Here is a 12363-nt window from a genome sequence, read left to right as displayed (position 1 = left end):
CCACAGTCAACAAAAGGGCACTTTACCCACAATATCAACTTCTAGTTCATTCTCAGGGGTGGGGAAGGGATCTCAGTGCCTCCAGAATGCTGGTAAAACCATTGTTTTCCTGTTATAAACTTCTTAATTGGAGAAATAGCTATTCAGGACACTGGAGCAATGTCAGTTCTGGTTATGGCTGTGCCATGATTTCCAGATTTTCTCCATGCTCCAAACCATAACAATAGCTTTGGAAAGAAAGATTAAAATGGTTTTCAGTGAAGGTTTGGTGGTTCTTAGCACTGTGTATATAATTGTACCACTGGCACATTTCAGAATGTAGGGAAATGATGTTTATCCCAGGTGATCAGAACTGAATCCTTTCCTGGCCCATTCAAGACTCCTTGTAAGATATTGGCTTTTAAAAGAAATGAGTATCCAGCTCAATGATACCTGAAAGAGACTGTCAGTTTTGTGAAACCGATTAAATTACAGCCACAAATGTCTATGGGTCGATTCCAGTGTTTATGCAAATGGAATGCAGCTAGTATGTTTCCGAGCACAATTCAAAGTGTTGGTGCTGACCTTTAAAGCCCTAAATGGCCTCAGTCCAGTATACCTGAAGGAGCGTCTCCACCTCCATCGTTCTGCCCGGACACTGAGGTCCAGTGCCGAGGGCCTTCTGGCGGTTCCCTCACTGCGAGAAGCCAAGTTACAGGGAACCAGGCAGAGGGCCTTCTCAGTGGTGGCACCCGCCCTGTGGAACACCCTCCCACCAGATGTCAAAGAGAAAAACAACTACCAGACTTTTAGAGGACATATGAAGGCAGCCCTGTTTCTGACCACAATTCAAAGTGTTGGTACTGACCTTTAAAGCCCTAAATGGCCTCAGTGCAGTATACCTGAAGGAGCGTCTCCACCTCCATTGTTCTGCCTGGACACTGAGGTCCTTCTGTCAGTTCCCTTGCAGCGAGAAGCCAAGCTACAGTGGTACCTCGCAAGACGAAATTAATTCATTCCGTGAGTGGTTCCGCATTGCGAAAATTTCATCTAACGAAGCGCAGTTTCCCATAGGAATGCATTGAAATTTAATTAATGCATTCCTATGGGCAAAAAAAAGCCGCTGCCCTCCGGGTTCCTGCAGGTCCGTCCCCGCGGCACGCTCGCTTCCCCTCCTCCCAGTTCGCCTCGGGAGCCGGAGCTCTTTCCTGCCGACTCACCCGCCGAGCCAGGAGCGGCCACAGCAGCCGCATTGCCCCCAAGTGCCACGGCCACTTTAAGGCTCTTCCGCTCCATGGCCCTTTTAAGGCGCCTGAGAGAGGAAGAGAAGCCCACCCGCCTCCCTCACAGCCCCAGCGCTCACCGGCATTATTTCCGGCGCTGCCACTGAGGCCCGAGCCGGCCGAGCCGAGACTCCGCTCTGAGGGAAAGCGGTGAAGCGGGCACGCAGCGGTGCGGAGGCACAGACGAGGCCTGCTGCCGGCTGCGCTGCCCACCCGGGCCGGACAGAGGGCCAGGCTTCTTCAGGGGGCTCCTTTTCCCTTCAGTCATTGCTGCGGCGGCAGCTTCCCTTCCTGTCGCGAGGCTACTTCGTCTTGCGAAGCAGCCTCGGCCATAGACAACTTCATTTTGCAAGTCTTCAAAAAAATATATCGCAAAACGCTTTCGTCTTGCGTTTTTTTCATTGCACGAGGCGTTCGTTTTGCGAGGTACCACTGTACAGGGAACCGGTAGTGGCACTTGCCCTGTGGAATGCCCTCCCACCAGAAGTCAAAGAGAAAAACAACTACCAGACTTTAAAAGACATCTGAATTTAGGGAAGCTTTTAATGTTGGACGCACTATTGTATTTTAATATTTTGTTGGAAGCCACCCAGAGTGGCTGTGGAAACCCAGCTAGATGGGCGGGGTATAAATAGATTATTATTATTTTACTATTACCATTACCATTACTATTACTATTATTACCACATTAACTACATTTTTGCATTTACCACGAAACTCAAAAGGCGCACAAAAATACACCATGTTTACAGTATGGTAATTAATAGGCATATTCTCAAAAATCCTTAAAATGAAAAAGTTTGTAAGCTAATTAGGTGGGGAGGAAGTTCACAATAAATCATTAGCTGCCTAAATATTCTTAAGTAGAAAACATTTCAATGGTTGGTTGTAGAGATGAATACATTTTATCATACATCTAGACTTTCATGTGTTTGAGAAAGAATAGAAAAATGTGATCAAAGGGAAAACACAGGCAAATATTACTACAAAATCTTTTCTCTTTTCTTGACAATTTTCCTTTGCAGTGTTAAGTACTAGTGCTAAGGTAGCAATCTAAAGAATACTGAAGCTAGCAACCTTGGTATCTTCAGCTAAAAGTCCTCTTTTTGACATTTCATTGACATATGGAATAATATCGTGCCTGCTTTCTTTGGCTTTTTTAGCCTTATGATTAATATTTTATTGCAATTGTTTTTTTAAGATAGCTAGATTGAGTCCAAGAATTCCATTAATCAAAATAATGCATAATGAACAAATAAATGGCAATCTATTTTGTCTCCTTCACAGCTAAAAATATTATAGTACAGTCAAGGAACAGGTAGATCCTGTTTGGATTGGTCTGCTTGTGTTTCCTTTTGCTCACAGATGATTCAACTGACATGTTGAAGCAAAGAAGAACACATCTTGGCACCCTTTAATTTTTAGCTGAATGTGGGCAAGTCCATCCACTCAGCCATTCATTCTCATAAACTTCTAAAAAATACACTAGTTTGCCTATATTTACACAGGAACATCTCTAATTTCTTCTGCAGATTTCTTGGAGGGAGAGAGGAGAGAGTTGCTTTTGGTCTGCACAGAGTTGTATCAAAAGCTTGCTCTTCTGCTTGTGTAGCTTAACTTCCACATTCTCTCCTCTCCCTTGCAGTCCCCCACCCACCCTCAAAATTTGATCCAGAGAACTGTGGGACTCCTCCCTGAGTAGATTTATGGGGGGGGGAGTGCATGGAGACAAGAGAAGTTGGGGAAGTTCCCTTGTACAAGGGGAAACACACTTGCTCAGTGATTCATTTTTGTGCTTCTCGTTCCTCTGCATTCCACAGACTTATTGTGCACATAGATTCATTTGCACATGTTTACTGTTGGTTTTTTTTTTCTTTCTGTTTTACAATATAGGAAAAATTTTTAAGAGGGGTGCTATCTAAGGTGGGGAAATATGCAATGAATGAAGGACAAACAGAAATGAAAAGATGCATCAAGAAGTGCCGCTTCCAGCTAATTAAAATGCAAAACTAGATCCAGATCTGGTTAGATCCAGATATCCTATAACCAGTTCCAACTTATGGAAGTGGGAGAGGGAAGGCCATTTCTGCTGATTTCTCCTGCCCCCAAAGCACCATGCAGCTCCCTCTTATGCACCATTAAGACTCCACTGGGGGGGGGGGTGTTTAGAGGACCCTCTGGATAAATATGGGAAGTGCTACATGAGCCTGCAAGCTAAAGAGAAAAAAAAGCACCCCCTTCTGTTCTGTGAGCTTTTGCTGGGTCACCAGCCCTTCTGTGAGCTGGATAAACCCTTCCACGAAGAAGCCATTCCATGTGGAGAGGGCTGCTCTGGATCCAAGCTTGCTATTCTTAATAGTTTGATTTTTGCAGGCAGACAAGACTTTTCAGAGTACCAGTGTTTGTTTGTTTTTTTAAGAAGAGTTCACATCTTTTCATTGGATCAGTTCTTTGCTTGATTCATGCTTTCTTCATGGTGCTAGTAAACTCATCCCTATTATCACATCTGTAACCGGGTCAATTTGCTCATAGCAAATTGGTGGCTTTATCCCTCCCCACCCACCTGCCACCATCCTTTACGCTGCTTGCTGGCTATCAAGCTGCCATAACTGCACTGGCAACCCGAACTTTATGTGGAAAATAAACCATGTGGAATCCAAGAGATACACCCCAGCATCTTCCGCACACCGTATTTTTTTTTGCTCCATAAGACGCAGCTGACCATAGGACACACCTAGTTTTTAGAGGAGGAAAACAAGAAAAAAATTCTTTGCTTTCTTTAATTGTCCTAGGCATAGCAGCCAACTCCTAGAGGCCCAGGAGCCTTTGCCTCCCATTAAACATTTGAGAAAGCCTCTCCCCCAGTGGCAGCTTATGTAGTGTAACAGTATAGGGTAATTCTCTCTTGAGTCAGCTTAGCAGTTCACTGTTGGTTGTAGCCAGTGCCATGTTATTCAGAGTAGACTCACACATTTCACTGTGCCTAAGGAGGGATGCGGGTGGCGCTGTGGGTTAAATCACAGAGCCTAGGGCTTGCCGATCAGAAGGTTGGTGGTTCGAATCCCCGCAACGGGGTGAGCTCCCATTGCTTGGTCCTGGCTCCTGCCAACCTAGCAGTTCGAAAGCACATCAAAGTGCATGTAGATAAATAGGTACCACTACAGCGGGAAGGTAAACGGCGTTTCCGTGTGCTCTCTGGTTTGCCAGAAGTGGCTTTGTCATGCTAGCCACATGACCTGGAAGCTGTATGCCGGCTCCCTCGGCCAATAACACGAGATGAGCGCCGTAACCCCAGAGTTGGTCACGACTGGACCTAATGGTCAGGGGTCCCTGTACCTTTAAGTAGGATTAGCCTTGGATACAACCTAGATTTTAGCCTAGATTTGGAAGGTGTCTAAGGGCACCTTGACACCATGATCTGTAGTTCATGATAATGTGTTCCTGAAAAACAAAACGGCCACCCAAGTATGCCAATAATATAGTTGTATAGGTTGGATCTCAGAAAAAAAATTAAGGTGACCTTTCTAAAACTCATAGGAGCCAAATATTGAAGAACCACAATAATCACAGTGGATAGCAAAAGCAGGTTGTTTAATCAGAAGCATCGCCATTTGGTTTGGAGGTTGTTTGAATACCTGCTTGCAATACAGGCAGGCAGCTTTTATGAGCAATGCAATCAAATAATTGATTTGAAGTCATTTGGTCTGGAGCCAGTTAAACTAGCCTCAGATACTTGGCATCTTTATCTCTTAGTGGAGCTTTAGTAACACATTGCCCCCCCCATCCTGTAATGGCTCCAGTTCATCTCTTCTTCCGTGCAACTGGGAAACTTTTTCTCAAACTTCCTTTAAAACAAAACAAAAATCTCTTGCCACTTTAAAGCACTTTCTCTTATGGTAATGCAGACATTCACACAATATCATTACATATTCTAATTTAGCACCGAGGGCTCTGTTCCCATCGTAGTAACACAAGTGTGGGGAAGCTTTGCTCTGAGCTATGGCCTTCTCCATTATTGTACCCAGAGAGAATTCCACTAATGTGGTCTGCTTAGGGAAGAATTATTACGCACCCCTCCCACTCATTGCCTGAGCTCCTGGCCTCCTTGCTAATCTTATGTTGTGGGACAGTTGCTAACCCCTTTCATGTTTCTCCGCTATGTGTTAATTCTCCTCTGTGGGTGAATTGCAACTGGACCTGTAGGGCAAGCCTTCCCGAGGAGTCACTGACGAAGATGGCTGCCCCACATAGATACCTAATTACACCCTCGGGCCAAGGTCCCATCTTCCATCGCTCTCTCTTTCTCCCCCCCTTTTTTGTTTCTCTGGCAATTCTTATCCAGGGAGACTGGATCAAGCTGTTCCTTTTCCCTCCCATCACAGACTTCATTCCCATATTCCCTAGTGCACCTGTAGTGCGGAACGATAGAGAGAGAGAGGGAGATAGCAGGGCCTCTCTCTCTTTTAATTTAACAATGAGCATCACCCCTTGAAATTGTTCGCCTATCTCTTAGGCATGATGTAGCTGTGCAAAAATAAAAGGCATCTTTCTCAGTTTACTGCAAGGAATCCAGCAACCAACTAAAGAAGTTTTATCACATCTTTCACTCAGTTACCGTTTCCTACATTTCAAATATACTGCGGTCTGTACAGCTGCCCCCCCCCTGTTTCACCCCTTTAATTTTGTTGCAAATCTTCCCAACTCACAGCAGACATTTGACTGGTAAATGTCATGAATCTTGGGCCGGCCTTAATTAGGATGCTTTTCTCTCTCTCTCTAAATCTATTAACAAAGGGGAGATGCTTAATACATTATGTCAACCAGCACGGGCTCTTCTTCAGTTCTTCCCAGGACTGCCATAGGCACGGCTTGAAATTTACTGGGAATGGTGGTCCTTTTTGCATGGATGTTGAGTCTTAAGTTGTGTTAATTTAAAATGGTCTGTTTCCCTTCATCAAGGCTTTAGCTTAAGGTTAATGTATGAACATAAGATGCATTGTGCCATAGAGCTTTAGCAATCAGGATTGTAAGCCACATTGTTCAGACAGGGCTGCTCAGAATGCCAATGCCAGGGAGCTGGAGGCACCTATTTCATCGCGACTTTATTTTGAGGTTTACTTGGGTGTGGAACAGCCCCTTCTACTTTTCCATATTGGTAATTTTCCTTTTATGGAAACTGGTCAAAACTCTTACATATCTCTTTACTTTATTTTAAAAATAGTTGTTACCCACTCTTCATTGCCACAGGCAAAATCCCAGAGCAGGGCACAAAAATATGGATTGATTGATTGATTGATTGATTGGGTTTCTATGCTGCTTTTTGTCATACCTGACAGTGTACATAATACACCATATAATTACAAATCACAGAACACAATAAAATATCAGCAACATCAGTAATAAAATCACAAAAGCAGTTCTATAAAATGAAACAAAAAGCTCAAGGGTCAAAAAATAAGTGAAGCAAATAAAAAAAAATAAGCACAGCTAAAAATGCCTAGCAACTGATTCAGAACACCAGGATATTCTATGATAGTATTTCAGAGGGGAGGGAGTTCCACATATATAAGTTCCACAAATCAAGCACCCTGCAGAGAGCTGTGCTGCCCTCGCTTATTAGAGGCATATATACAGTATATGCTCTCAAACCTAGCTTGATCTAACGATTACCATAAGGTCTCTTTTACAGGAAGGACACTTTCGATTGTCATTCACATCTGTGTAATTAGCCGTTTCCCCAACACATATAATAATTTTAATAATAAGTTTATTATTCGTACCCCACCTATCTGGCTGGGTTGCCCCAGACACTCTGTTGCAGACAATCTATACTATGCATATTGATATGAGAGATGTAATTGCCAGTAGAGAGACAGGAATCAGTAGATTTCATTAAAAGAGGAGAGTGGGGGGCTGATTTACACATACAAGCAGCTGTGTGGGTGGCCACTTGAAATATAGCGACTTGAGGGTTCATTTGTATGAAGTGGCTTCCTGTGCAGTTCAAACTGGATGTGAATGTAAATTCTCACTTTTGGTTTGAGCTTCTCTCTCTCTCTCTCTCTCTCTCTCTCTCTCTCTCTCTCTCTCTCTCTCTCTCTCTCTCTCTCTCTGTGTGTGTTTGTTTGTTTGTTTGTTTGTTGTGGCTGCATGAGTATCCCTGTTCAGACCTGTGCATGGAGCAGTTTCTGCACAATTGTGCTTCAAGCAGCCTTCCACACAGCTTCTTACAGATATGGAATAAGGTTGGTCCTAAACGCAGGATCAGAACAACCTGCCATTAAAACAGACCATTAAACAAAATGTGCTCTTTCCAGATCATTAAAAGATGTTTGGTCCTGTCCTTCCACTATATTCTTCACTGCCATAAAATAAAGCCCTGTCAACTATACTTTTTCCTGGAGGCTGAGGCATGCTACTGTGCAGGGTTTTGACCAAATTTTGGGATCTCTCAGTGCAGACCATTGGCCATGCTGACTGAGGCTGATGCGAATTGGGAGTCCCATCGACATCTGGGGAGCCAAGGGCTCCCCAATTGCTGTGTACAGAGTGAACCCATCCTGCTTTCTGAGGGCTCCTTTAAAATCTCACCCAAGCATGTGGTTTATCTTGTCACATGAGCAATGGTTACATTTTAAGCCAAAAGAGAAATTCGAAATTACTAGCAGGCTGTCCAGCATGAAGAATCCAATAACTATGTATGCTGTACCAATGTATTGATTCACGGAGGGGAAGATGGCATGCCTCTGTGCCTGGAAGATGGGGTAATTTGGCACAGGTGGAAATCTTAGGCCCAGGGGCCAAATGTGGCCCTCAAAACATCTATTCCTGGCCCTCAGATCTCTCCCCTTGTTGGCCCTGCTTCACAACTTGAGTGTTTTCGCCTGGCTGGAAAAGTATCATTGAACTCTTATAATGCCTCTTGGTTGTAGAAGAATAGATAGCAGCATGTTTGTGTGTCTCTATGTGTGTAAAAACTAGCCTAAAGCACAAATATAAAATTTATCTTCACTAGTCTGCCTTCGAAATGCTGCCCAGAAGGAAATGTGGCCCCTGAACTAAAAATATTTCCTCACCCTTGTAGTACGGCGTAAGTCATTTTGGATCCTTGAATATAGTTCACTATTCAGCTCACATGAACTTCAATCTGGTCCTGCCACCAAAAGCAATTTAAAAACTACCCTATCATTTACTTATAAATCCCCTCAGTTACCGTAAAATTTTGCTTTCCCCTTCCTCTGGTCTTTCCCCTCTTCTTCTAGCTATTCTTAACCTTTTCTTAAATGCTCCTTCAGTCACTATTATTTGCTATTCTAGTATGTCATAGAGTTTATAGGAACTTGACATGCTGTGCTCTCACTGGAGATGATTAAAAATAACTCTTTGTGATGTATTAGGTCAACGTTAATGTGCATAATGCTAATAAAAAGGTAGCTGGGGCCAGTAAAGAATGTGAGATTGCTCAACTGCTAGCCTAGAAATGGAAGCAATAATTTATTTTATTTTTTTAAAAAAGTGTTATGAGAAAATAAGAATAATAAAATGCTCTCCCTCCTCCCTGTTCTATCTCCCCTCTCCCTCCATTTAGGCGAGAGACCCTTCCAGTGCAGATATTGTCCATACAGTGCCTCTCAGAAAGGGAACCTAAAGACGCATGTCCAATGTGTACATCGGGTTCCTTTTGACAACAGCCAGTACCTTGACCGACGGTTCCTACAGCCTCCAAATAATTATTCTCACAACCCTATGGAAGAACAGCTGGAAAACCTCCTCGCAAAGCATCCGGTCCCAGGAGCAACTGTGTTACAATGAAATCTGTGCTCTGTGCTTTGCTGGAAAGCGATGCCTCTGAACTGTTAATCATTTTTTTAAAATAAATGAAGAAGCTGCAGAAGATATATACAAATTGACATACTAATCAGTCCCCACTGCTCCTTATTTCCTTTATAACAAACAGCGGCGCTGGCAAGCTTTCTGGTGGCGCAAGGCATCTCTATTAATCAAGATAACTTTTTTTAGACACTGGAAAAATTAAACTTTATATGATTTGGAGGGCAGGACTGCAACAAAATCCTCCCTCATGGTTGCTTGAATCTTTAAAACACACACACACACAGGTGGATTTGGGAATGTGGGATGGAGTGATTAATGAAACTGCCATTAGCTGTCATGCTGGGGGGGGGGGCACACAACTTTCCCCCCTCCCCTCCCCCCAAAAAGGAAGAAAGCAAAATGGAGGAGCCATTCAGTGCTGTGAAAGCCAGGCTTGATGAAGGACGGAAGGGACTAAAGAGAAAGAGCATCATTCTGCAGCGAGGTTGTTTCATGATAGTTTGGGGACCACTTGCATTTCCAGTGGGCTTATCCTTGACTGCACACCATTAATAGTATGTGAATATGGAAATTGAAACACTTCTTTAAAATGCTTCTCTTTTCACTTCAGAAAGAAAAGAAAATGGCTAGTCAGACACTAAAAAAGGAGAGGAAGAAGAAAAACAGGCTTCTGTGTTTAGTTTTGTTTTTACTCTCAGGGCCTTTCTGATTGTTTGTTTATCCTGCGATTTCTTTCAGCGCTACTTTCTGTGACCTGATCACAAAGGAAATGTGCATGCTTTTTAAAAAATAAAATTAAAAAGATTTTTTTGGGGGGGGGATGATTCAGCTGTTTAAAGCTGCTGATTTGTATGCTTTTAATAGAAAGAAAGAAAGAGAGAAAGAAAAATAAGAGTTCAGGCAGACCTAGGCCCTTAGGGTACTTTATGTGCCTGTATTTCTGTGCAGCAAGCCAGTTACCCTTTCTGGGCCCTTGTGACATTTTGAAGAGAGAGGGGAAAAAAAGATGAATAGCTTCTTTCGTGGTGACAGGTCAGCGTTCATCTAATGTGTCATGTCCTGTACTTGGTAATCACTGGGGTAAGGGGGAGAGAAAGGAAGCTTTATATACCTCTTCTTACAGTGCAGTTGTAAGGGTTGCAAGTTGTTCACCATCCAGTGTCTGCAATTCATTTTTTTTTAAAAAAAATATATATTCCACAAGTATAAATATTTTTCTTTCCCTTCATTGCTATGACACTATGTGTGTTGGTAATAATTCAGATTTTCAGATTTTGCACGTATAATTTTATGCATCATCATCATCATCATCATCAAAATGCTGCCTTGAAAAAAAATATTCTGTGAAACACTTTTTGCAAAAAGAAGAAGAAGAAGCTTTACTAGGTTTTTAAAAATTGTAACATTTTTGTAAAGGCAGAAAAAAGGATTTTTTAAAAATAAACTAGCATGCTAAATATATTTTTCAAAAAAAGCAATAATTTTACATGTACAGAAATGGCGCTAACCTTTTAATACTGATCGAGAGCCACCGTTTACTTTCTACAAATAATGGGATCGTGCTGTCTTTGAAGTAAATGGGCTTCTTACACAAAGAATTTTAAATGTGTACTTTTTCTGTTCTAATTTTGTTTTTGTCTCTCTTTGATTTGGGTTTCTACTTAATTGCAGATTACTTGACCGTTCTTGCTTTACAGTTGCTGACGATAATGCAATTGAAACGTTTGTATGCAATTTGCTGGCTTGGGATTTCTATTTGATTCCTCATACACCAACTGTATGCCTGCTGTAATCCTGGTATAGCTAAGAATATCTGTGCAAATGCCTATATAAGTGATTGCAATCTGCTGTCTTTTGAAGTTATCTTGCAGTCTTGCAGAAATTTGTATAGACACATTCCACACTCCCCACTTCCTGTACTCCACTCCACTCCCCCCCCCATCCAGCTCGTTTTCTGTCTTGATTAACACTTGATCAATTTGGGATTCACACTCAAGTGCTACTTTCCCCTTTATCAAGCACTTATTTTCCTTGTTTAAAGCAAACAGGTAAGGATTCAGGAATGCACAAAGGTAGCTGCTTTGCTTATTTTGTGTGTTTGTAGTTATTAAAAAACCCTTCTGTCCCTCAAAAGTTATGTGAGTGTCATGTACAGCTGTAATTATTTATGTTGGTTGATTGTGTTTTGTTGTTGATTGGGGGGGGGTTGGGGGGGCGTGTGATGGGTTGATTTTTGTTTTTGAAAGCTGATATGAAAGGATCTTAGTTAATATTAAGACTTTAAAAGCTCCTCCTGGAGACTGTTTACTTCAGGACTGTCTGACGCAGAGAAAGTGCTGTCACTGCCATTACCAGGGTACTAATCAGCAAAGTTTACAATCATAATTTAGCTACATGAAGAACAACAGCAGGGGAAATCAGTTTAAATAATTATATGCTGTGTATAGCACAGAAATGAGATTTTCACTTAATTAAACAAGAAATGGGGAGGCTGAGGGGGAGCAGTCATTAAAGAGCAGCCGTTTTCACGTGTGAATCCCAAGCATTGTAATTTCCTCCTTTATCATCCATATTGTATCGATTTGTTAATTCAGTTAGACCCTAGTACTTAGGATGATTTGTGTTCTTATTTATTTAGTTCTTTGGGTTTCAGATAGCTTCCCCCCCCCCTTTTTAGGAAACTTGATAATTTTGTAGCATGACACACTTTGTAAGCCATCTTCTGACTGTTACAGAGACTTTTCTACTACCTCTATCAATCTGTTTCTTTTCCTTAACAGGTTTTCTACAGTGTTGCAGTCTAATGTACCTTAGACAATAAAGGGTTCGATTATGAGCACTGCAGATGGTGTATCAGCTATACCTTTCTCAATCTCTCCTTTTGTTTTCCTTCCTTTATTTTTTCTTTTTTTGCCCTCCAATAAAAACAAACAAACATGAGCCATAGCAATTCACCTTCTGCTCTGACACACATTAAAATACTCTACAACAGGCTTCCTCAACCTCGGCCCTCCAGATGTTTTGAGATTACAATTCCCATTTATCCCTGACCACTGGTCCTGCTAGCTAGGGATCATGGGAGTCATAGGCCAAAACATCTGGAGGGCCGAGGTTGAGGAAGCCTGCTCTACAAGGACCAAAACCAAAACACAGGAGTAATGGCACCTTTCCAAAATGCTATGTTTGCGTTCACCTTTGTGCAGTGGAACCTCGGTTTACGGCTACCTCCATTTACAAACACTTCGGCGTTTACATCCGGGTTCCGCAG

At 42.3% G+C, this 12363-nt stretch overlaps 1 protein-coding gene across 2 annotated transcripts in view; it reads left to right on the top strand.

Annotated features, from left to right (window-relative positions):
• ZNF516 (zinc finger protein 516) overlaps positions 1 to 11955 on the top strand; it is a 113915-nt gene extending 101960 nt beyond the window's left edge. For both annotated transcript variants that reach the window (XM_035126324.2, XM_035126325.2), the window contains exon 6: positions 8851 to 11955. In XM_035126324.2, the coding sequence (XP_034982215.1) occupies positions 8851 to 8910 (60 nt within the window). In that variant the 3' untranslated portion in view covers positions 8911 to 11955. The remainder of the gene's footprint in view (positions 1 to 8850) is intronic.
• The last annotated feature ends 408 nt before the right edge of the window (positions 11956 to 12363 follow it).

The sequence above is a fragment of the Zootoca vivipara genome, chromosome 8 (assembly GCF_963506605.1).
Source record: "Zootoca vivipara chromosome 8, rZooViv1.1, whole genome shotgun sequence".
NCBI lineage: Eukaryota > Metazoa > Chordata > Lepidosauria > Squamata > Lacertidae > Zootoca > Zootoca vivipara.
Note: the sequence above shows the minus strand (reverse complement) of the source record. Positions and strands in the feature narration are given on the sequence as shown.